Here is a 24,778-nt window from a genome sequence, read left to right as displayed (position 1 = left end):
AAAGAACCTCCCTCCTTGCCCAAGGGTGGGCGCATGACCCACTGAAACAGGCCAGTCAGCCTGTTTCCCATGAACCAGAATCTTGAGAATGATAGAAATGGGATATAGCTGATTTCTCCTGACAGCGATGTCCTGTAAGTGTGTCTGATGGTTTCTGCTGCCCAGGTTCCCAGAACTGTCCTGCTTCTTGTCCCAACTGTGACCTGGCCATTCAGCATTCTTTGTATTCTGAGAGTTTACCCTTCCAGGAACTTCAAACAAATCCGTTTGAAAAAGACAGCCAGAATGTATTTCTTTTCCTTGCAACTAGAGAACGCTAAGTGACCCAGATGGGCCAAATCGAAGAAGGTGACATCACATGTAAGGGATACTTGTATGAACCTGACGATGGGTTCAAAACCCACCTGCGTGTGGGCCAGGAGGTGAAAGCAGACCCAGGGGTAGAGTGTGAGGTGAGAGCCTGGGGATTCCCAGGAACAGCACAGCAGAAGCCAGCCAGGCAGTGTGAATGCACTTTCCCTCCCCAGTTATGGCTTCTTTAATGGGGCATAGAACTTGGACAAGCCAGGGGACGCTTAGGCAGCAATCTGCAGGGTGCTCTGTTCCTGCAAGAAGGGCCACTGTGAGGAGGGATCTGGACATCTCATCAAAAGAGAAGAAGTGAAAGGAGCCCAGGGGCTTTAGCCTGGAGCCAAGAAGGCATTCAATCTTAAAGTGTCACTTTTTCGGTCATCCAACAGTAATTCCTGGCACATCGGGCACTGCTGGATAAGGCAAGACATATTCGGCTTCAGAGGACTAACAGTCTAGTAACCCAGTGTGGGGAGTATGGGGCTCTGTGGTATTGCCTATTCTGAATGGGGAGTGGGCTTTCTGCAGGAGGGGTTATTTAACATGAGTCTAGAAAGATGTGTAGGAAGGAGTTACCCTTGCCAGGGGGATGGACACGGGAGAGGGGAGTAGCCAGTGCCAGGGTTGTATGGGAGGAGACATGGTGTCTTGCATGGAATGGGAACTGAGGGGGATGGAGCTGGCATCAGATCAGAAAGACCCTCGGATGTCAGGCCAAGGGAATCACAGAAGGTTTTTAAGGGGGGAAGAAACCAAATGATATTTGCATTAAAAAAAAAAAATCACTGTGGAAATGATTTGGAAGCAGAGCAAGACTGGAATGTATAAGACAAGCCAGGAGGTGGTTGGAATAGTCCCAGGAAGAAAGTGGTCTAGGCTGGTGAAGAGCAGTGGGGACAGGGAAGGAACCATTGGAGGGTTACTGGGGTGGCAGGATGGGAAAAGATGAGGTCACAGAAGGCCTGTCCACCAGGTAAGATATCGAGGGATGAGGATGGCAGGTGGTCTTCCAAAGCCCCATCCTGGTCACAGCAATGGAAGCTTGGGTGGTCAATGCCACTTTGTCAGAACAGCCAGACCATCTGGTTTTCAGAGGTGGATGCACAGTAACCGAGCCCATCAGGGACTGCCTCAAAGTTTCAAATGTCAATGTGTTAACTCCCAGGAGAAAATTAAACTTCTGGGGAGCCTGGGTGGCTCAGTGGAGTCTGGGTCAGACTCAGGCAGACCTCAGTCTGCCTTCAGCTCAGGTCATGATCCTGGGGTCCTGGGATCGAGTCCTGCATTGGGCTCTTTGCTCCATGGGGAGTCTGCTTCTCCTTCTCCTCTGCCTAGCTAGTGCTCTCTGTCTGTTAAATAAATAAATAAAATCTTAAGGGAAAAAAAAAAAAAAGAAAGAAACTCAAACTACTGTAAACCTAAACAGATCTAAACAGGGACAGCGTTCACTTGCCGCTCACCAGGCACCTCTATTCCCTCACTCTGGGGCCTGGAAGGGTCATCAGAGGTCACCAAGGGAGAAGGAGAATGAAAGTGTGGGATTGTGGGGTCCCTGTAAGGCTCTTTAGGACAACCATGAGCCGCTTGCTGGTGAAGACTGCTGTCCACTGGGGCATCCATGTTGCCTGGGAAATGAATGCCCACGTCTGCTGGGTTCAACACCTCTCACCCTGGAGTGCATAAATTGCCAAATTTCACTTTTCCCTTCGATCTCTGTTTTCCGGATGTTCCTCCCAACCTATTCTGGGCCTCTCTTTTCTGTTGATACATTTTCCACTATAAGCAGTGCCTTGTTTCTTACATATTGTGACAGTGATGGATGCAAAAATTGAGAATTAAGTTTACACGTCATAGGATGGAGCCCATTCCTGGAGCCCACAAGTGTTGTAAAACCTGTATTTATTATATAAATGTTTATGGTTATTGTTTTTTTACAACTCAGGAAAAGCAGACACGGGGGATGATGAGGAGTGAAGAGACTGTTCCGGAACAAAAGAGATTTAAGAGCCGGTACATGCCCTTAAAATGCACTGTGTGGGCTTGTCTGAAGTCTAATCAAAGCACATCAATAGTAAAAAGACATTTTTTGGCAACAGTTATTGAATACCCAGTATTAGATCATGTTGAAGAATTGTTACTTTTTTTTTTTTTTAAGATTTTATTTATTTATTTTTGACAGAGAAAGATACAGTGAGAGAGGGAACACAAGCAGGGGCAGTGGTGGGGGAGAAGCAGGCTTCCCACTGAGTAGGCAGCCCAACCTGGGGCTGGATCCCAGGACCTTGGGACATGACCCGAGGTGAAGGCAGATGCCTAATGACTGAGCCACTCAGGTGCTCCAAATTGCTACATTTTAAGGGGTGATAATAACATATGCTTATGTGAGACAATGTCTATATATTTTAGAAATGACAGAACATTATAATGTCAGGAATTTGTTTTAAAATACTCTAGAAGGGACGCCTGGGTGGTTCAGTGGGTTAAAGCCTCTGCCTTTGGGTGATCCCAGGGTCCTCCGCAGGGAGCCTGTTTCCTCCTCTCTCTCTGCCTGCCTCTCTGCCTACTTGTGATCTCTGTCTATCAGATAAATAAATAAAGTATAAAAAAATACTCTAACAAAGGACAAAACTAGGCAAATCTGTGGCAAGATTTGATTAATTGTTGAATCTGAGTTATGAGTATATGGGGGTTCTTTGCACTAATCTATTTTGTGTGTGTGTACGTTTTCGTAATCATATAAAAATTAAAGCTGGGGCGCCTGGGTGGCTCAGTGGGTTAAGCCGCTGCCTTTGGCTCAGGTCATGATCTCAGGGTCCTGGGATCGAGTCCCGCATCGGGCTCTCTGCTCAGCAGGGAGCCTGCTTCCCTCTCTCTCTCTCTGCCTGCCTCTCTGTCTGCTTGTGATCTCTCTCTGTCAAAAAAAAAAAAAAAAAAAAATCTTTAAAAAAAAAGAAATTAAAGCTGGATTACATGACAGTATTAAATACAAGTAACAACAAAATTAAGTTTCGAGGGTAATTTCTCTTTTTAAGATTTTAAAAAATATTTTATGTATTTGACAGAGAGAGACAGTGGGAGAAGGAACACAAGCAGGGGGAGTGGGAGAGGGAGAAGCAGGGATCATGACAGGAGCTGAAGGCAGAGGAGAGGATTGACGACTGAGCCACCCAGCTGTCCTAAGATTTTCTTTTTTTAAGATTTTTTTTTTAAATTTACTTGACAGGGAGAGAGAGAACAGAAGCAAGGGGAGCAGCAGGCAGAGGAAGAAGCAGGGTCCTCGCTGAGCAGGGAGCCAAATGAGGGACTGGATCCCCGGACGGGGGTGGGGGGATCATGACCTGAGCTAAAGGCAGATTCTCAACTGCCTGAGCCACCAGGCACTCCTCTCATTGAACTTTCAAAGCACACTCTTATTTAAAGTATATATTTGGAAAGAAATTCAAGTCCACACTTTGATAACAGAGGAAATAAAATAAATGTAGACTTAAAAAGAGATTCAGGGGCACCTGGGTGGCTTAGTTGGTTAAGTGTCTGCCTTTACCTCGGGTCATGATCCAAAGATCCTGGGATGGAGACCCGCATCCAGCTCCCTGCTCAGGAAGTCTGCTTCTCCCTCTCCCGCTCCCCCTGCTTGTGTTCCTTCTCTCACTGTGTCTCTCTCTGTCAAACAAGTAAAATCTTAAAAAAAGAGAGAGATTCAACTATACATTTTGAAAACAAGTGGAATTGCAGTACACAGATAAAGTACATATCTAAGAGGAAATTCATATACGTTTAAAAAGAGGGGCATGGTTCTCACTCAGCGTTATTAACATTTAGAAGGTCTCATATCATGTGCTTTGATTTTGGGAAGCTCCTTTTTCTCTCTTTGATGACACACAAGCCCCGTGTTTATACCTGTCCATTTGTTAGGCTCTAAAGATACAGAGAGACCTGCGAGGGAGGGAACAAGGTGAGCTGTATGGAAAGGCACTGCTTCTGGCAGTGGCGAACTGCAGATGCAAATGCGGTCAAGAGTTAGAAATTCTGGGATGCCTGGGTGGCTCAGTCACTAAGCGTCTGACTTTGGCTTAGGTCATGATCCCAGGGTCCTGGGATCGATCCCCACATGGGACTCCCTGCTCTGCAGGAAGCCTGCTTCTCCCTCTCCCACTCCCCCTGCTGTGTTCCTTCTCTCTCTGTGTCTCTCTCTGTCAAATAAATAAATAAAATCTTAAAAAAAAAAAAAAAAGAATTCGAAATCCTGCCAGAAATTCCATTTGTGGGTATGTATGGGAAGAAATGAACCACCGTCTCAGAGAGCTTGTTGAAACCCCATGTCCGGTGCAGTATTATTATTATTATTTTTAAAGATCTTATTTATTTATTTGACACAGAGAGAGAGATCACAAGTAGGCAGAGAGGGAAAAGCAGGCTCCCTGCTGAGCAGAGAGCCTGATGCGGGGCTTGATCCCAGGACCCCGAGATCATGACCTGAGACGAAGGCAGAGGCTTAACCCACTGAGCCACCCAGACACCCTCAGTGCAGTATTATCGACAGTAGTCAAGATATGGAAGCAAGCTAAATGTCCATCAATGAATGAATGAATGAATGAAGACGAGGTGGTATGCAGAGGTAATAGAATGGGACTCATCCATAAAGAGGAAGGAAACCCTGCTGTTTGGAATCCCGTGGACGGACCTTGAGGACATGATGCTAAGTGAGATAAGTCAAACAGAGAAAGACAAATACTGCGTGATCTCACTTCTATGGATCTGAAAAAAACAAAACTCCCAGAAATAGAAAGTAGTTGGGTGGGTTGTAGGAAAAATGGGTGCTTAAGGGGTACAAACGTCCCCATGAATAGGTATTTTTAAGATGAATAAGTTCTGGGGCACGTGGCTGGCTCAATAGGTGGCACATACTACTCTTGGTCTCCGGATTTTGAGTTCGAGCCCCACATTGGGTGGAGAGATTACTTAAAAATAAAATCTTAAAAAAAAAAAAAAGAAAAAAAGATGAGAAGTTCCCAGGTGACTCAGTCAGTTGAGCTCTGACTCTTTTTCTTTTTTTTTTTTTTTTAAGATTTTATTTATTTACTTGACAGAGACAGACACAGCAAGAGAGGGAACACAGCAGGGGGAGTGGGAGAGGGAGAAGTAGGCTTCCTGCAGAGCAGAGAGCCTGATGCAGGGCTCAATCCCAGGACCCTGGGACCATGATCGGAGCTGAAGGCAGACGCTTAACGACGAGCCACCCAGGCACCCCAAGATCTGACTCTTGATTTTGGCCCAGGTCATGATCTCAGGGTCCTGGGGTCGATCCCTGTGTCAGGCTCCTCACTCGGTGGGGAGTGTGCTTGGGATTCTCTCTCTCCCTCTCCCTCTGGCCTCCCCACTCTCTCTCTTGCTGTCTCTCTCTCTAAAATGGATAAATAAATCTTAAAAAAGAATGAGTAAATTCACGGATGTAATATATAGCATGGTGACTAGTTAAAAATATTCTATTATATACTTGAAAGTTGTTAAGAAAGTAGGTCTGGGGGTGCCTGGGTGGCTCAGTGGGTTAAAGCCTCTGCTTTTGGCTCGGGTCATGATCCCAGGGTCCTGGGATCGAGCCCCGCGTCGGGCTCTCTGCTCAGCGGGGAACCTGCTTCTCTTCCTCTCTCTCTGCCTGCCTCTCTGCCTACTTGTGATCTCTGTCTGTCAAATAAATAAATAAAATCTTTAAAAAAAAAAAAAAGAAAGTAGGTCTGAAAAGTTTTCAACAGATACACACGCAAAAGGTGAGGGGATTAACGTGTTACCTAACCTCATTGTGGTAGTCATTCTGCAATATATCCACATATGACACCTTCAGTCTACACAATGTTATAAGTCAATGATATCTCAAAGCTGGGGGAAAAAATTAGGAATCCTGCCAGAACCCTAGATCGGTGTTCATCACCAGTCATACCAGGGGTCCTAAGGTGGTTTATCGCGGTAGGTGTTTTGATCCTCAATCGTCCTCTTAGAGACATCCCATCTCTTCAAGTATTAGACACACCTTGGAAACCCAGGCCCATCATGTCACACGTGGTCCTTAAATTTGCCTTTTCCCTTCACCACTGAACATCTGTCACTCCCCCTCGGCCCCAAGTGCCTTTCCAGCGGCTGCTGATGTTTCTTCTTTATCTGAAGTACACAGCATTGGAGTCAGCGCTGTGTTTTCCCTTTTTCGGGTCTTCCCTTTCCCCCAGCAGTATAGAGTAAGAGGGAACGTCAAGATAAGTGCCTAGAAAAGCTACAGGGGAAGGCACTGTGGAACAGCCTGAAGTATTGGTTTGGCAGGGCTGTGACGATGTCCCAGCTTCGCCTCTGACAGGTGACCCAGGAGTGTTGGAACAGAAGTATGAAAGGGTCAGCTTGTGGGCCCTCGAGGGCAGCTAGCTGCCTTGGCCAGTGAATGCCGTGGAACATTCGAGAACGCGTCTCCTGCTGTCGTCCTTGTAGCCAGCTAGGGTTGGCTGGGGTTGCAGCACCTTTCGCTTTCCTACTCCCCGTGACTAGGTTTCCACCTCAGATATGCTTCTTTGAGGTTGCACTGGTCACCGAGATTAAGCCTACCTGTCCCTTAGGCTCCTCAGTTCCACCTCTGAGAGAGGAGCTCACCTCACACATGTGTGCTGTATCCTGCTTGTTACATTCTCCAAGGGAGAGCCTACCAAGGGATACCTCCGATTCTTTCCTCTGTGCTAAATGTCCAGCTGATACTGAACCCATTGTGATCTGCTTTCTATCCTTCCCTTCCCTTACCTCAGCTTCTGGAACTTCGAGGGTGTCCAGCACAGACCCCTGATTACCAAGATGTCTCTTTAGTGACCAGCACGTCCCCACTCATATCTACAAATTCTCTTCTCTTGGCTTCCTCAACCCTCTCTTCTGCTTCTCCTCCTCCCTCTCTGCCTGCTCCCTCTTTGTCCGTTCATCTGAAGTGGCCGGCTCCCCACCAACCCGGGCTCTTTGTCGCTTCTGTCCTCTCAGGATGGGCTGTTCACTCCCAGGACTCCGTCAGACAACAGCGGATGGCTCCCAGCCCGGCCCTTCTTTGTGAATCTGGGGACAGCTGGCCCTGGGAGCCCTCCTCTACCAGGATGTCCCACAGGCACTGCAAACTCAGGCAGATCCAAACAGAACTCCTTAGAGGCATCATCTGATCCCCACAGATGTCTCTGGCCTCACGATCTCCCACATTGTGGTGGGCTCAGCACGAACGTGGCCTTAGAGCTAATTAAATCAAACGAATATGGAAGGCAACAGAATGTTTTCAGACCCTTAGAATAGCAGCTTGGCATAATGTCACAGTGATCCCATCTGCTTTATGTTCAGAAAGTCTCAGTATAGATCCTATAGAAACTTTGGGATCTCATTCTCGGACAACAGCAGGGCGCCTCAAGGGGCCAGGCATCCTTCCCCTGAGTGAAGGTGAGTGGCGGGGCGGTGGTGAGCTGGAGGACACAGGCTCCACCCCAAAGGAGGGGACAATTCCTTCAGCGGGAGTAGGCTTGTGTGCACGTAGCCACGACCCCGAGTTTTCAAGAGAATCCAGAAATCTAGATTTTCATGTGAATCTTCCAACTCTTAAATGGTGGCAACGAATTCAGAATTAAAAATATACTATGTGAGCCACATAATTTTTTAAGAACACCGTGCTATCCCTGTCTTGGGTGCAGGCTCTGTGTCTGTGAATAGAAGATGTGGGTGTGGGGCTTGGGGGTCAGACAGACACCAGCTCAAATATTTCCCTGCGTGATAATGAGGATAAGAGATTGTATTTATGAAACGACGGGTCCAGAGCAGTGCCCTAAATGGAAGTCAATTTTTTTAAAGATTTTTATTTCTTTATCTGAGAGAGAGAGAGAGAGAGAGAGGGAGAGAGAAATCAGGATTAGGAGAGAAGGGGGAGAGGGAGAAACAGACTCCCCAGTGAGCAGGGAGCCCGATGCAGAGCTCCATCCCAGGACCCATGAGCTGAATGAAGGCAGATGCTTAACCCACTGAGCCACCCAGGCGCCCGGAAGTCTGTTTTCACTTCATCAGCACGACTGACATGTATATCAAAAGAATGTGTTGACACGGTCAGCATAGGACAACTGGGTATATGAACACACCAAGGAAGGGGAGGGTCAGTCACGAGCACTCGCTGCTCAGTAATTCTGTTGCCCATTTCCCCTGGACTGGGAATGAGCATCTCTGGATAAGCCACGTGGCTGTACAGTGTAGGCACAGCCTTCTGATTTGTCCCCCAGCCTTGTCTATGTTTCATTCTCCGACGCGCTTCGAAAAGCCAGATGTGGGACACCTGGGTGGCTTAGTGGGTTAAGCCTCTGCCTTCAGCTCAGGTCATGATCTCAGGGTCCTGGGATCAAGCCCCGCATCGGGCTCTCTGCTCAGCAGGGAGCCTGCTTCCTCTCTCTCTGCCTACTTGTGATCTCTCTCCGTCAAATAAATAAATAAAATCTTTAAAAAAAAAAAAAAAAAAAAAGAAAAGCCAGATGCTCCAGGCCATCAGTGCCGGGGTTCTGAGCCTGGAACTGGAGGGAGGGCCTGGCCAAAAGATGTCCTTCCCAAGAACCCCTAGACATGACCTTCATTGTCAGCCCCAAACTATGTTGGCCATGAGGAGCCCCTGCACGGTCTCCCAGAGGTCAAGAGGCCTGGAACCATTTCCCTCACTTGAGGATTCAGGCAAATTAAAAATGAACACTTGCCGGGCACCTGGTGGCTCAGTCAGTTAAGCATCTGCCGTTGGCTCTGGTCAGGATCCCAGGGTCCTGGGATTGAGTCCCGTATCGGGCTCCCTGCTCACTGGGGAGCCTGCTTCTCCCTCTCCCTCTGCTGTTTCCCCTGCTCATATTCCCTCTCTGTCAAATAAATAAAATCTTTTAAAAAAATGAACACTTTCCAAGACAAGCTTTTGCAGTATAAATATTTACATTGAACAAATTAGCTTAACACACACACAATAATTCTATTTAACTGTGGTATTCATGGATAATTAGATGGAACTGCCTTCTCTACAGCACAGAAAGCCCTTCTTCATTTCCTTTCCCTGTTCCTCTAGCAACTTCTCTTCATTTCCTGCTTCAAAATTCAGCTCCTTTGCTGTGACTCCTTCTTTGACTTCCTCTTGAGGAAGTTCTGAACTAATTTGCATTGCTGCATACGTTTACTACTGCGATTTGGGATTGGCAGTGCACCTTCTGCTGGCCTGGGGACGCCTCCAGGCAAGAGACTGGGGAAACCCTTGTCTGTAACCCCAGCACCCAGCCTGGTCCTGGCAGACTGTTGATGGGAAATGAATGGAGGGAGGGAAGGAGAGATGAGAAGGCTCTAGCAAGAACAAAGTGTTGGGGAGCCTGGCTGGCTCAGTCCAGTAGAGTGGCCTGCTCTGGATTTCGGCTCGGGTCATGATCTCAGGGTCCTGGCATCAAGCCCCGGCATCAGGCTCCATGCTCAGCGGGGAGTCTGCTTCAGATTCTCTCTTCCTCTCCCTCTGCTCCTCCCCCCTTGTATGTGTGTATGCACGCACTCTCTCACTTGCTAAAATAAATAAATAAATATATTTTTTTAAACTTAGAAAAAGAAAATGAGATCAAAAGCAGAAGCCCCAGGGCACCTGGGTGGATCAGGAGGTTAAGCCTCTGCTTTCGGCACGGACCATGATCCCAGGGTCCTGGGATCGAGCCCCGCATCGGGCTCTCTGCTCAGCGGGGAGCCTGCTTCCTCCTCTCTCTCTCTGCCTGCTTGTGATCTCTTGCTCTCTCTCTCTCTGTCAAATAAATAAATAAATAATCTTTTTAAAAAAGGTAGGAGCCCCAAGACAAGAAGTGGTTTGGGGAATCGCTCCTGTGGGGTAAGTGGATGGGGAGCTCCCCCTCCAGCCCCTCACTTCTGTGGCCTCTAGCCAGCACTCCTGTCTGCAGTTCAGCTGGCCCCCTGGTTTGTAACAGCCTCAGTTCTTTCTGGTGAATTCCCTCCCCACCTTCAAGATCAGATCAACAGAAACCACCGTCCCTGGCAGCTGGACACAGCCACACACGTCTTCTCATTTGATCCTAACAACCATGCCCCTAGACGGATGTTATGACTTCGTTTTTCACAGGCAAGGAAACAGAGGCCAGACGTAACTTACTAGGTGAAAAAACAGTAGTCAGAAAGGCACTCGGCCGAAGTCTCATCAGGAGACAGATGTACTTGCCACTTCCATATTAGTGCTAGGGACACCCGTGGTCATGATATGGATGCTGCTTTGACCTTTAGAATTGGCATGTGAGAAATACAACTCAAAATGGGAATAGGCTTTCCCCTCATGCTCTCTCTGCATTCCCTGTTAAGATCTGAAAACATAAATAGCTCTTCAGAAGCTGTGGTTGATGACCTGTGGAAAGGAAGTACGAGCTTTGGGTGGAAGCTGGGACAGACTGCCGTTTAGTTTTTGTTTTGTTTTCTTTTGTTTTAAGCAGACTCCACACCAACGTGGAGCCCAACGAGGAGCTGGAACTCATGACCTTGAGAAGAAGACCTGAGCTGAGATCAAGAGTTAGAAGCTCAACTGACTGAGTCACCCAAGCATCCCCCAGACTGCCATTTAAATGAGGAATCCCTGTTGCGACCACCTCTCACAGTGACTGTAACACAGTCTTCTACAGGCATTACCCAGATGGGTGTGAAGAAGCCAGGATAGCTTCCAAAAACTTCTCTAAAGCTTTTCAACAAAAAGTACCGAGTACACACCCAGGGTTGGACAACACTGTCATTAGCGCCAAGACTTTTCATTCCTAAGACTATGGCAGACATCACTTATGGATCACAGGACTCCCTCCCACCAAGCCAGAGAAATAGCCCATCAATGCAGCAATTCAAGTAGCCGCAACTAATTGACTGGAGTGGGTGCATGCCAACAAACCTAGTCAACATTTTACCTTATTGCATGCCAGGCCCCTTGCTAGGAGATGCAAGGATGAATAACACACTGTCTCTGCCCTCAAGTCAAATACGGGTAGGGGCAGGGAGTAGGCAAAACTGTGAACCCATATTTACAGCCAGGTTATGTATAAAACCAGGGCTAAATTATGAACATGGTATTGTGGAAGTTCATATGAGGCAATGACCAATTCTTCATAGCAGTGTGACACAGAAGCGGGTTTTGAAGGATGAATAGGAGTTGAATAGGCCAAGTGATGTGGAAAAGGCATTCCTGGCAAAGGAACTAACACATACTAAGGCTTGGGATTCAGAAAGCCCTGGAATGGGTGTCAGGAGAAGAAAATCGACTCTCAAAGTGGGAAGAACCTCTTTCCTACATTTCTCTAATACAGATATGTCATCTGTAAAAACGATAATAGTGCCTATCTCTTAAGTGCTGAGGACTGAATAAGATAATATATGTAATGACCTCACACAGTTCCTAGTTCAGTGAAAGGCAGCTTCTACAAACGGTTCCAGAATGCCAATGGGCATGAAATTGATCTATGGCAACTGAGCTAGAATGGGTTTAAAGTAGAGGAACGTCATCAGATATTTAAAAATGTGATATTTTCCATGATTAAAATACATGCCTATTTTAGGGAAATTGACAATATTTTAAAAGGAGAAAGAAGAGAAGAAAACATGACCTCACTGCCTCTCCACCCAGAGAGATCTCTGTGAATATTTTTGGTGTGGTATCTTCTCGTCTTTACTCAGCAGATTTTTCTTTCTTTTTTTTTTTTTTTAAAGATTTTATTCATTTATTTGACAGAGAGAAATTACAAGTACACTGAGAGGCAGGCAGAGAGAGAGAGAAGGAAGCAGGCTCCCTGCTGAGCAGAGAGCCCGATGCGGGACTCGATCCCAGGACCCTGAGATCATGACCTGAGCCGAAGGCAGCAGCTTAACCCACTGAGCCACCCAGGCGCCCCTCAGCAGATTTTTCTATACCCATGACCGTACCATATGGACAAAAACTTCTCTAGTTTTTCCACATAAAAATGGTGACATAAGCAGTTTCTATATTACGACAATCTCTTTGAATATATCATCTTAACGGTGAATAGCCATTTGAATGGATCTATTATAATTTACTCCACGAATTTCCTGCTTGTTGGACAAATATGTTGTTCTCAATCAATAATATGATAGAGAATGTCTTGACTCATAAGGCTTTTTTTGGTGGGGAGTACTTCATATTATTTCCTTAAGCTAGAGCCTCAAAGTAACTCGAGAATTTAAGAATCTTGATGCAACATTAGCCACCTGTCTTTTGAAAGGGTGCATTCAAACTCCCTCAGCTGTGTTTGGTTCACACCAGCTTTACCAGCTTTGGGCATTCTCCCTTAAAACAAAATCTCTGCTAATGTGTTGGCCACAAAAAACAAAAGCAAAGGCACAGCTTTCCTTTCATTATCCAAAAGCCGGAGAAAAGCACACATGTGTGTTTCACACACAGTTCCGAGTTCCAACCTCTCGGGGCTTGGTTTTTATTTAGCCACTTGATGGATGAGGGAGAGATCTTAAGTTGTTATCAAATACACTTAAAAAAGAGCTAAAAGGAATATTTTGTTTTCTGTTTGCCATTTAATCAACTGAGCCACCCAGGTACCCACTCTGTTTGCCTGTTAATCTAGGGGTTTAATTCTGATGGAGTTAAGTCCTACATCTTTCTTTCTTTCGTTTTTAAAGATTTTTATTTATTTATTCGACCGACTGAGATCACAAGTAGGCAGTGAGACAGGCAGGGGTGGGGGTGGGGGGAAGCAGGATCCCTGCTCAGCAGAGAGCCTGATGCAGGGCTGGATGCCAGGACTCTGGGATCATTACCCAAGCCAAAGGCAGAGGCTTTTACCCACTGAGCCACCCAGACACCCCTACCTAGCTCTTTCTTGACAATCACTTCTTTCCTTTAAAGGTTTGAAAGGGCAAGAATTTTTCACTCCCTCTAGTAAGACCTCAATTTCTTTTATTTATCTTTAATTTATTTATTCACTTTTAAAGATTTATTTATTTGGGGTAGGGGAGGAGCAGAGGGAGAGGGAGAGACTGTCTTGAGCAGGTTCTGCGCTGAACATGGAGATCGCCACAGGGCTTGATCTCACAACCCTGAGATCACAACTTGAGTTGAAACCAAGTGCACCACCCAGGCACCCCTCCTCACCTTTTAAAAGGGTGGGTAGGCAAAGCTATGATCTCTAGGCTTCCTTCTGGGTGAGGATTCCTGGACTCTGGACTCTACAGTGCAGCCTGACACTGGCAACCCTCTCCATGGGGACTGGGGCTCCTTTCTCCTCGAGGAACTAATTTATTCATTCAACTAACACCTTCTGAGCATCTGCCCTGCCCTGTGCTGAACATTATTCTAGGTGCTGAGGATACAGTAGCAAAGTAAATAAAGCCCCTGCCATCCCTTCTAGTAAGGAGAGATGGAAAACAGAGAAACCAGAGAGTTATAATAATTCAGATAGTGCAAATACTATGGAGAGAATAAACGAGTTAAGGGGTTAGGGAGTGCCAGGAGATGGGGGAGGGAAGTTGCCACTATATCTAGAAGGCTCAGGTGACATTTCAGCAGAGGTGTGAATGAAGCCAGGAAGCTTCATTCACACCTTCTTCTGGTAGAAGAGCACTGCAGGTAGAGCAAAGAGTAAATGCAAAGACCCTGGGGGCAGGAACCTGCGGGACTGATTAAAGGAACAAAGAGGCCAGGTTGGCTAAAGCCAAGGAGCACAAGGGATGGTGTGTAGGGAAAGGGTCAGAGAGGGCAAATCGTCTTAGGGCACTCTTAATGGTTTGGCTTTCACTGAATGAAATGGAAACCACTGGATGGTTTTGTGCAGAGCAATGACCTGATTGCAGCTAGGTTTTAAAGGGGTTAGAAGAGGCCTCTGGTCTAGGGGTGCCTGGCTCAAAGGTTAAGCATTGGACTCTGGATTTCAGTTCATGATCTCAGCAGAGAGTCTGCTTGGGATTCTCTCTGTCCCTCTCCCTGCTTGTTGCTGTCTCCCTCTCTCAAATAAATAAATTTTATTTTATTATTACTATTTTTTAGCTGTTTTATTTTGTGAATTTATTGAACATTTAATTACCAAACAAAACACATGGACCCCAAGTGCCCAAGAGCCAATACAGGCAAAAGATTAGGCCCCAATAATAAAGTAGCAACTACTGCAGAAATCAGTGCCCTAGTGAGGGGTGCCTCGGATGGGACATATAGTTGGGTTTAGGCCCCTTTATCCTGCTGTGGCTTAGCACAAAAGGGAGGCACAATGTGTTGCATAGTTCAAATAAATTAATTTTAAAAGAAGGAGGGGGGGAACGCGGAGGAGGAGGAGGAGGAGGAGGAGGAGGAGGAGGAGGAGGAGAAGGAAAAGGGGAGGTGGTGGCCTCTGGTTTAGTGACCACCATAGGCTCCAGCTCCGGAGTGGTCTAAACCCTGTCCCATTCCCAGCTGAGGGAACTTGGCCTTAGTTCTCCAGGAAAGAACAATCCAATTTTAGCTAGGAATTCTTCCCTTCCTGCAGCTGACATAACCGGGCCAAGCTTTTCTGTAGGTAGTGGGGAGGGGAGGGAGACAACCCTGGGGCTTGTATGTTAAATGTGGAATTTACTACCTCTGGGATGACCACAGGGTGCTAATGGTTCTGGGGGTGGGCGGTGCAGGCCTCATTCAGTCCACCAGTATCTAGCCAGCATCTACCAGTTGTGAGCCTAGGACACCTTCTGGCTGGGGGTGGGGGTGGAGGTGGGGTTGGGGTGGGGGCGGGGAGGTGGGGGATGGTCAATAAGCCAGCAGCAAGCACCAAACACAGTCATGGTATCCGGAAAGGGAACTTCACCATGCCCAAAATTCAGGCCTGTGGGTCACTGCCCAAAGCTTGCTTCCAGAAATACATTCAGCTGCGCTACTGTCAGGGCAGGAGGCCTTTTTTGGGTCCTTTCCCTCCTAGACCTGGTCAGGCCCTCAAATGAGCAGCCTTGGAGTCCCACAGCTCCTCCCCTTTAAAGCTCTTTCCACAGTGGAACTCTTGTGGAGATTAGTAGGATTCTTTGATGCTTCTAACCCCACCATTCTAAAAACTACAGGGCCTGGTAAAGGCGTTCTTGGAGCATGCGGGGCATGGTCCCTGACATATAAGGGGTGCTCAAGAAATGGGCTAAGTGAGTCAATGATAAAGGAGAAAGGCAGGTAATGTTTTCCCCTTTTATAGGCAATAAAACATGCCCAGACAGGTGTGACTGCCTTCTGGCCCAGTTCCTACAGTAGGAGGAGCATAGGGCCACACCTGATGATGGCCTCCCAGGTCCTCCTCCAGCTTCTCCTCTGCTCCTCGGAGGGCAGAGCCAGTCCTGAGCCTCCGAAACAAGACTGGCTTCCCAGGAAAAGATCCTATGGCAGATGTGGAGCAAGTGACAGCCCATTGATAACAATAATAGCATTTAGAATGTACCAAACTATTTCCACAGCAGCTCTTTGAGGCAGCTTCTGTTAGCATCCTCTCTTTAAAGATGAAGAAATGGAGCACAGTGGTTAAGTGCCATGGCCATGGTGGTAGCAGAGCCAAAGTCACAAAACTAAGCTGCCTCTGCTGCTGCGCAGAACATCAGCATGGGCATCAGAGGTTAGGTGCTCCCCGGGCTCTGCTTGCAGTGTCCCATGTCCCGACTTCCTCATCTGTAGACGGTGACCATTAATAATGGCTAGCCATAGGGTTGTTGGAAGGATAATGCATGCGGAGTTTAGTACAGTGCCCAGCAGATGATCAATAAATGTTAATTATTGATATTTTTGTTATCGTTTGGAGAGTTTCTGGGCCTGGAAAGGAGGGCTGCAGGGCGGTATCGTCGCACAGACTGCAGATGAGGTCACTCTGGGGCAGGGGTGTGGGGCCCCTCTCCCGCCCTCACCGGCCCACAGCGGGCGGGGCGAGAGTGAGGGGGACAGCGGCCCCGCCCCGTCAGACTTTTTTAAAAAGGGACGCTGGGCGGAGGCGCAGGCGCAGAAAGCCCAGCCACCCGTCTGGCGAAGCCCCTGAGGCGCACGCGCATGGAGGGGTGCGCGACCCCCTCGGGAGAGGCCCGCGCGCGCCTCACCCCCGCGGTGCTGTGCCGCGGCCCCGTGGAGCCGCTCGTCTTCCTCGCCAACTTCGCTTTGGTCCTGCAGGGCCCGCTCACTACGCAGTACTTGTGGCACCGCTTCAGTGCCGACCTCGGCTACAATGGGACCCGCGACAGGCCCGGCTGCAGCAACCACAGCACGGACCCCGTCATGAAGGTGGCGGCGCGGGAGGAGCGCGGGAGGCGCGCTGAGCCGGGCACCGGCGGTGCGGTGGGGGCGGGGGGAGGTGGCCCGGGCGGGATCATGGGGGCGGCCGAGGGGCGGGGCTTGCGTCCGGGAGAGGGCGGGCTGGTTTTGGGGTAGGTAATGGACGGGGCCAGAGCAAAGTTGGGGCCTGAGCGACCGCTGCGGGGGGAAAAGGGGCGGGTGTTGTGCTTAATGTCGCTCTGGGTAAAGCGAGGCAATGAGAATTAACAAAAGAGAGTGAAAGTAAGGGAGTGGGACCGTGGTCCATTCCCCCATAAGCCAGGGCCAAGTTTTTGGGAGTTTTACTAAGATTCTCTGAGGTTAAGGGCTTCGAGGAGAGTCCCGTTTTGGGAGTTTTACTAAAATTCTCTGAGGTTAAGGGCTTCGAGGAGAGTCCCTATCCCTGTATCTCCCAGGATGGTGGTGTTTTGCAGGACGGGCAGCCCACAGTGAGGAATAGCACCTGTTTATGATTCATGTCCCCACAGGAAGTGGAGACCCTTACCTCCCACTGGACCCTCTACATGAACCTGGGCGGCTTCCTGGTGGGGCTGTTCTCGTCCACCCTGCTGGGTGCCTGGAGTGACTGCGTGGGCCGCCGTCCCCTACTGGTGCTGGCCTCCCTGGGCCTCTTGCTGCAGGCGCTGGTGTCCATCTTCGTGGTGCAGCTGCAGCTCCACGTGGGCTACTTCGTGCTGGGCCGGATCCTTTGCGCACTACTGGGGGACTTCAGTGGCCTGCTGGCTGCAGGCTTTGCCTCGGTGGCGGATGTTAGCTCCAGCCGCAGCCGCACCATTCGAATGGCCCTGCTGGAGGCATGCATTGGGGTGGCAGGGATGCTGGCCAGCCTCCTTGGGGGCCACTGGCTCAGGGCCCAGGGTTATGCTAACCCCTTCTGGCTGGCCTTGGCCTTGTTGATAGCCATGACTCTCTATGCAGCCTTCTGCTTTGGTGAGACGGTAAAGGAGCCAACACCTGCACGGCTCTTCACGCTCCGCCATCACCGGTCCATTGTCCAGCTGTATGCGTCTCCGGCCCCAGAGAAGTCCAGGAGGCACTTAGCCCTGTACTCTTTGGCCATCTTCATGGTAGTTACTGTGCACTTTGGAGCCCAGGACATCCTGACCCTCTACGAGCTGAGCAGACCCCTCTGCTGGGACTCCAAGCTGATCGGCTACGGTTCTGCCGCGCAGCATCTGCCATACCTCACCAGCCTGGTGGGCCTGCGGCTCCTGCAGCACTGCCTGGCCGACACCTGGGTGGCCGAGATTGGCCTGGCCTTCAACATTCTGGGAATGGGGGTCTTTGCGTTTGCTACCATCACCCCTCTCATGTTTACAGGTTAAGTGGGTGGGCTCGGGGACGGTTTGTCCCAGAGGTGCTGGGTGAAAATTGGGGGTCAGACACTCATGGCCTTTAAATGTGGTTCGTGCCTGTGTCTAGAATCATTGTTAGGCTCCTTGCCTGCACTGGAGGACAGACAACCAAGAATCTTCATAAAAATGCCATCCTTGTTAGCCGGAAAAGACAGACCTCGGTCATTAATCCACGTTGTCAACTATAAACATCATTAGTAAGATAGAGCAAAAGACACAAGTATGGCTCATACACTGATTACTTCACTTGTTGGCCTCCCACAGCCAGCATTTATGGTGTTCTTAAACAAAGTCCATGCCATTAATGCCTTAATATTCACTTCTCTGATAAGAATCACAGGCCCTACCTCAAATATCCTTGATCACCTTCCTTGAGGTTTTCTTTTTTTTTTTAAGATTTTATTCATTTATTTGACAGAGTGAGACACACAGCAAGAGAGAGAACACAAGCAGGGGGAATGGGAGAGGGATAAGCAGACTATCCACTGAGCAGGGAGCCTGATGTGGGGCTCAATCCTAGGACTCTGGGATCATGACCTGAGCAGAAGGCAGACTCTTAATGACTGAGCCACCCAGGCACCCCTTCCTTGAGTTTTTTTTTTTTTTTTTTTAAGTCTTCTCTGACACAGATATCAAATTTCTGCCTGCCTTAGTTCTTTTTTTTCTTTCTCTTCCTCTCCCTCATCCCCTTCCCCTTCCTCCCTCTCTCTTCCCCCTTTTTCTTTTGGTAGGAGAGGGGTGGCTAGGAATGAGGAAGTTAACTTTTTTTAGAGAGACAGATGAATTTTGTTCGAGTCCTTAAATACGTTGTTTACAAAGTGAGCTGATCAGTAATCAGAGATGTCTTAACTTGGCTGCTTGCATGGAGAGTGATGCCGAAGGGGACCAGGTACCTTCCGCTCCTGCCCACAGCATCTCCTGAGGCCCCGGTGCTGGGCTTAGTGCCCTCAGGAGTGCAGAGATGATGGAGACACTGTCATGACTCTGGGGAGCCTCAGCGGAGTGGGGTTTGAGGGCTGGACACCTGAAGGGGCCGTGGGTTACCTCAGATACCCACTTGTGAGGGTCCACTGTGCTCTAGGACCAACAGCCACGGAAGGGAGAGAAACTGTTACGAAAGAAAGCTTGTAAGCCCTTGAGTAACAAACGCAAGGGGAAAAGGAACTTCATTTCCCGGGGCTACTGTAACAAATTTTCACCAACTGGATGGCTTAAAATAATGGAAATGTATCCTCTCATAGTTCTGGAGGCCGGAAGTGAAGTATCTGTGTCAGTGGGCCTCAGGCAAGGGGTTAGCGGGGTCATGCTGCCTTCGGAGGCTCTGGGAGAGGATCTCCCTCCCCTCTTCCAGCTTCTGCTGGCTGCCTGCATTCTGTGGCTTGTGGCCAAGTCACCCTAATCTCTGCCTCTGTAGTGACATGGGCTCTTTCTCTTCTGTGAGCCTTCTCTGTTCTGTCACATCTCCCTCCATTTCCCCCTAAGGATTCACTTGATTGCATTTAGGGCCCAGTCCAATCCAGGAAGATCGCCTCATTGCAAGATCCTTAATCACATCTTCAAAGACCCGTTTTCCAAATAAGGCATTATTAACAAATTCCAGGAATTACGACCTGATGTCTTAAGGTGACCATTATTCAGCCTCCTACAGACCCTAGAGCCATTCTGTGATAAAGGCTTTGTTATCATTTCACAGATGGGAGTCATGTCCAAGGCCACACAGTTAGTAAGAGATGGCATCAGGTTAGGAACTCAAGGCCAACTCCAAAGCCCATGCTTATTTTCTGTGCCTTGCCATCCCTTTGAAACTCAAGGTGGGTGCATCGTGCCTGCTGTGACCGCAAGAGGCATTCTGACAAGAACATAATTGGAGGGAAATCAGCATTCATTCACAAAAGAGGTAGTGGGTGGGTCAAGCCTTGAGAAAGGTGGTCTCTGACCCTCCATGATCACTGTCTCCTTCAATAGGGAAGCTTTTCCTGTGTCCATCCTGAGTCCCACGTGGGCTATGCATGTAGAGGAGCTCTGCTGTGCACCGTGCTTAGGCACCCCACTCCCTGACCCTGTTTTCTTGTTTGTTTCTTTCTCTGCAGGGTATGGACTCCTGTTCCTGTCCTTAGTCATCACACCCATCATTCGGGCCAAGCTCTCCAGGCTGGTGGGCGAGTCAGAGCAGGGTGAGTGCCAGGGTCAGCCTGCATTTGGTTGCTCAGAGCCGGTGTTGCCCGAACTGGGCAGAGAGCAACTGTGAGCCAGGAGGGACCTACCTTCCTCCCTCCCACCCAGAACACGTTAGTAGCCAAGACAAATGCGCTTCTATCAAATTGCCTAGGGCTGGCAGAGGACCATAGGACCTTGGATTTTGAGATCACGGGGTTGGAATTTGCAGTCAGCAGAGCACACTTGTTCTCTTGGGTAACCCGAGCACAGGATTTACTCTCTCCAGACCTCAGCTTTTTTGTCTGTAAAATGGATGTGATGATGTCAGAGTTCCCTGCTTCACTAGGGCCAGTGTGCAAGCTTAGAGAGGAAGCAAGCAACCTTTAGATACTTCCTTGTCCCCAAGTAACAGATGAAGAAGCAGAGACCCAGAGGGTTAAATCGGGTCAGCCAAGGTCCCTCAGTTAGTGGTAGAGCTAGGATGCAAACCCAGCTCTGTTTTTTGTTTTTGTTTTTTTTTTAAGATTTTTAAAATTTATTTGACAGAGAGAGAAATCACAAGTATGCAGAGAGGCAGGCAGAGAAAAGGGGAAGCAGACTCCCTGCTGAACAGAGCCCCATGTGGGGCTCGATCCCAGGACCCTGAGATCATGACCTGAGCTGAAGGCAGAGGCTTGAGCCACCTAGGCGCTCCCCCAGCTCTGTTTTTAAGAGCAGCAGGTCCTGGCTTTGTCACCCACTGGCTGTGTGATCTTGGGCAGGTCCCTTTCTGTCTTGGTGCCTGTTTCCTCCTGTGTAACGTGAGTGGTTTGCTCCTGATGACAAGGTCCTCCTGGCTCTGACACTCTGACAGAGTGCAAACTCAACTTCTGTTGGGTTGTTGCTCGTTTTGCAAAATTTGGGTTCTGCTGGCATCTCTCTAAGGAATAGCTTCTGGGTCCTCTGGGTCTTTATTTTTTTTTTTTTTTAAGATTTTATTTATTTATTTGACAGAGAGAGATCACAAGTAGACAGAGAGGCAGGCAGAGAGAGAGGAGGAAGCAGGCTCCCTGCTGAGCAGAGAGCCCGATGCGGGACTCGATCCCAGGACCCTGAGATCATGACCTGAGCCGAAGGCAGCGGCTTAACCCACTGAGCCACCCAGGCGCCCCCTCTGGGTCTTTAGATCCTAGTCTGGAAATACCTGGCTCATCCATTTCCCCCCATCTGGCCTAGAAGGGGGATCTGGTGCCATGTGCAGCCCACTACCCCCACCCTGAACCCATGTACCTTCATTCATTCACTCAGTAAGCCTTTTTTCTAGCATCTTCACTGTACCCAGAGAGGCCCCAAGGGGAACCGGAGAAAAGAACAGCCCTCACTAACTGCCTGCCTGCAGGGGGCTAGGGCCTGTGATGGATGTTTTTACATGTGAATTTACTCTTGCTGCCAATCTGTGAAATAGGTATTGTCCTTGTTCAACAGAAGAGGGACAGAAACCCGGAAGAATAAGCAACTTATTCAGTGATGACACAGATAATAAGTGTTGGAACTGGGAATTAAGCCAGCAATTAATCCAAACAGGAGATGATTCCCAAAGAACATAAACCAAAACCCATTTTATCAGGGTTTTGGTAGAAGATAGCACACATACTTTGAACACATGGATTTAACAACAGTCATTTATTTGGTAGCCCGTGTGCCAACCGCTCTCCATGCACGACCTCATTGAACCCTTATCACAACACATGATGTAGGATTTATTATTGAGGAAGGTGAGACTCAGAAACGCTAAGTGACTTGCCCCAGGTCACACAGCAGTGAGCTAGTGATGCTGGGATTTGAACCTATGTCTTCCATCTCAAAGTAAAAGTATGATGTTTATTTCTTCGCAGGTGCTCTCTTTTCTGCTGTGGCCTGTGTCAATGGCTTGGCCATGCTGATGGCTTCTGGCATCTTCAACTCGCTCTACCCAGCCACCTTGAATTTCATGAAGGGGTTCCCCTTCCTCCTGGGAGCCGCCCTCCTCTTCATCCCGGCCATTTTGATTGGGTAATGCAGGGCTCTGACTCTTGATCATAATAATGCCCTTTATCCCAAAGAATTCCACTTTCTTCTCCTCCCAACCAGAACTCATTCATGGAACCCCTTGACTCTCCCCGTGAGGACAGCTGCCTAATCTTCCAGGGGCCGTTCCCCAAGGGCAAGGCTGAGGGGTGGAGAGGCAGTAGGGGAAGGGACAGGCTCCCATTGCTTGCTGGCAAGGCTGTGTTCTCTCCCTCAGCTCCCCTCCTCCACTCCCATTTTGCAGATGGAAGTAAGGTGGCGGGAATGTGCTAACAAGAAGCCTGGAGAGCTTTCTCAGCTAATATGGCTAGCCCCCAGGCTAGCCTGACCTTCTGGGTTCTTCCCCCTGTAGCCTTAAGAGTTGCTTTCCAGAGCCCTGTCTCTGGACATTTCCTTGTCTTCCACCTCTCGGCTTTGGGAGGGAATACCTGTCCCAGTCCACGCGAGAAAGCCTGTGTCCCATCTCTAAGAGCTGAGGATGTCTCCCCATGTCAAATCTGAACCCTTTATCTGGTCTCTCTCACAGGGTGCTGGAAAAGGCTAATCCTCACCCTGAATTCCAGCAGTTTCCTCAGAGCCCCTGATCCGCCTGCACCGGAGACAGAGGGCAAAGGGAGCGAAGCGAACACAAAGCAACCCCAAGTATGCATCTGGATCCCGGCCCGCGCGACACGGGCACCGCCCCTCAGAGGGCACGCATCTGCCTCGGACAGGGTGGTCCAGCTAGACGGCTGTGGCAGCCCAGGACTTCAACCTAGGCTTGGAACCCAGACGGTCCTACTCCAGGAGGCAGTGGGGAAGCCATTTTTAACGGGGGTGGGTGCCCCCTTCCTACCAGCAGTCACACGGAACCCTCCAGGAGAGTGGAGGTCCCGACGGAGGGACACCTCAGGGAGCAGCTGAAGCGCAAGGGCTGGCATCTCTGGCATCTCTGCTTCAGCCCAGATCGCACAGCTCACCGGGCCATTTCTGGGGCGCAGCCACCAGTAGTCCCTCAGTGACGGATGTGGTTCTGAGGGGAAGGCTGTGGCAGGGCTGGGTGCCCTCTGGGGGAGGGTGCTGCCATTTTGGGCTGGGATCGACCCTCTGAACTTAGCAATGCCAATCACAATAAATCCAAAGAATCACACTGAAGTGAACCTTCTGGGCCCAGAAGGCCTTGGGCTCTGGGGCTGTCTGCTTTCCCACTCCCAGTCTGCCCACCAGCAGTCAGACAGCAGCAAGCTTCTGGGCTGGGCAGGGGCCCCCTGAGTTGCCGTGGGCTGGCCCACACCGCATCTCACTGCTCATTCTCTTCTCTTGAGCTGCTGGAGAGACTGGAGGGTTGCCCGGCTGGCCTTAGGCCAGTGGAGAGATTGGGGACAGAGCCCATTCCCGAGGGTCCACCAGAGATCCACCCCTGAAGGCATCGGGTTTTGATACTATGCCCTCCAACGCTCCTGTTGGCACGCTTTTCAGTGGGACCGTGTGTTGAGACTGTCCTCCTACTTCTGTAGCTCAACAGGAACCCGGAGAGGGGCCTGACTCCCCGATATGATCGGGGCTGCACTTTCTCAGAGAACAAGGGGCCCTTTTCCAGGCTGTTAGGGAAGCCCGGCCCAGAAGTAGTAAGGTACCACCTTTGTTGAGGGCTGCCAGCCCCTCCATAGACCCAGATCAGGTGGCACTTGCCTGCATTGGCCACAGGGCTTGGCTCCTTTCCCTGCTTTAGAAATCACACAGGTGTGAATTGTGACCCCACTGGGGTCAGCTGTGGCTTCTGCAGCTCGGGCCTGTTGCCACGTTCCCAATTTACCGACCAAAGCAAGGCGGGGAATACGGTTTTTCACTGTCCCAGCCTAAGGCAGTGAGAAGGGTTGGGAAAAGGTTTTGGTCTGGCCTTAGGCCTGGCCTCTGCTCTGGGCACTGCCTTGGGCTTGCTTGTGACCTTGAGCAAAGCCCTCCTCCGAAGGGCTGGGTCAGCAGTGCTCTGAGCTATCTGATCACAGGTGGTCAAGTTAGGAAACACTGGATTAGATGACATGCTGAGACCTTTCCCACCTCATACATTCTAGAATGAAATGCCTCTCTTGTTGGGCAGGGGAGAAGAATGAAGGAGTTGGAGCTGAACTTTTGACCTCTGGGTGTCCCTGAGCAGTCCTCAGTCCCTGGGGACGGCTAGGGTGAGGTGGGTAGGGGCCTTGCTCACTCAGCCTGGACTTGCAGACGGAAAACCCTGCCCCTGCAGGCCCATCTCAGAGCAGGCTCTGGGGGAAAGGCTGTTTCTCAGCCCCCGTTCAGGACTAACCCTGTGGGGCCAAGCCTGGCTGGGGGTGGGGGTCATCACTCAGGTTTGGAGGCTGAGCTCGGATTCCCCAGTCATGAAGGGGCAGCAGTTGAGGGTGCAGGAACAGAAGAAATGGCCTGGCAGCCTCCCTGAATACCACCCGCAGAGCACCTCAGGAGGGAGGGGGACTGATGATGACAAAAAGAAAGCTTCCCTGGGAGAGCATTCATGCCCGGGTATCATTACTGACGCTGCTCTGCGAGGGCAATGTCCACTCTGCATCCA

At 49.6% G+C, this 24,778-nt stretch overlaps 1 protein-coding gene across 2 annotated transcripts; it reads left to right on the top strand.

Moving 5' to 3' along the window:
- The first annotated feature begins 16,314 nt into the window (after window positions 1–16,314).
- SLC46A1 (solute carrier family 46 member 1) lies at window positions 16,315–23,356 on the top strand. 2 transcript variants are annotated; one of them, XM_004747009.3, is made up of 5 exons: window positions 16,315–16,618; window positions 17,137–17,989; window positions 20,115–20,198; window positions 22,056–22,212; window positions 22,754–23,356. In XM_004747009.3, the coding sequence occupies exons 1-5, from the start codon at window positions 16,391–16,393 to the stop codon at window positions 22,809–22,811; spliced, it is 1,380 nt and encodes a 459-aa protein (XP_004747066.1). In that variant the 5' UTR covers window positions 16,315–16,390; the 3' UTR covers window positions 22,812–23,356. The 2 variants fall into 2 exon arrangements, with proteins under 2 accessions (XP_004747066.1, XP_004747068.1); XM_004747011.3 differs by having other exon boundaries at window positions 16,543–16,667.
- The last annotated feature ends 1,422 nt before the right edge of the window (window positions 23,357–24,778 follow it).

Source organism: Mustela putorius, unplaced genomic scaffold, assembly GCF_011764305.1.
Source record: "Mustela putorius furo isolate JIRA1106 unplaced genomic scaffold, ASM1176430v1.1 tig00003962_pilon_pilon_pilon, whole genome shotgun sequence".
Lineage (NCBI taxonomy): Eukaryota > Metazoa > Chordata > Mammalia > Carnivora > Mustelidae > Mustela > Mustela putorius.
This window is presented reverse-complemented; position numbering and strand designations above follow the sequence as displayed.

Coding starts and splice junctions, on each gene's coding strand:
- SLC46A1 (XM_004747009.3), top strand. CDS start 16,391: ATGGAGGGGTGCGCGACCCCCTCGGGAGAGGCCCGCGCGCGCCTCACC. Junction 20,199..22,055: donor GGTGGGCGAGTCAGAGCAGG/GTGAGTGCCAGG, acceptor ATTTCTTCGCAG/GTGCTCTCTTTTCTGCTGTG. Junction 22,213..22,753: donor ATCCCGGCCATTTTGATTGG/GTAATGCAGGGC, acceptor TCTCTCTCACAG/GGTGCTGGAAAAGGCTAATC.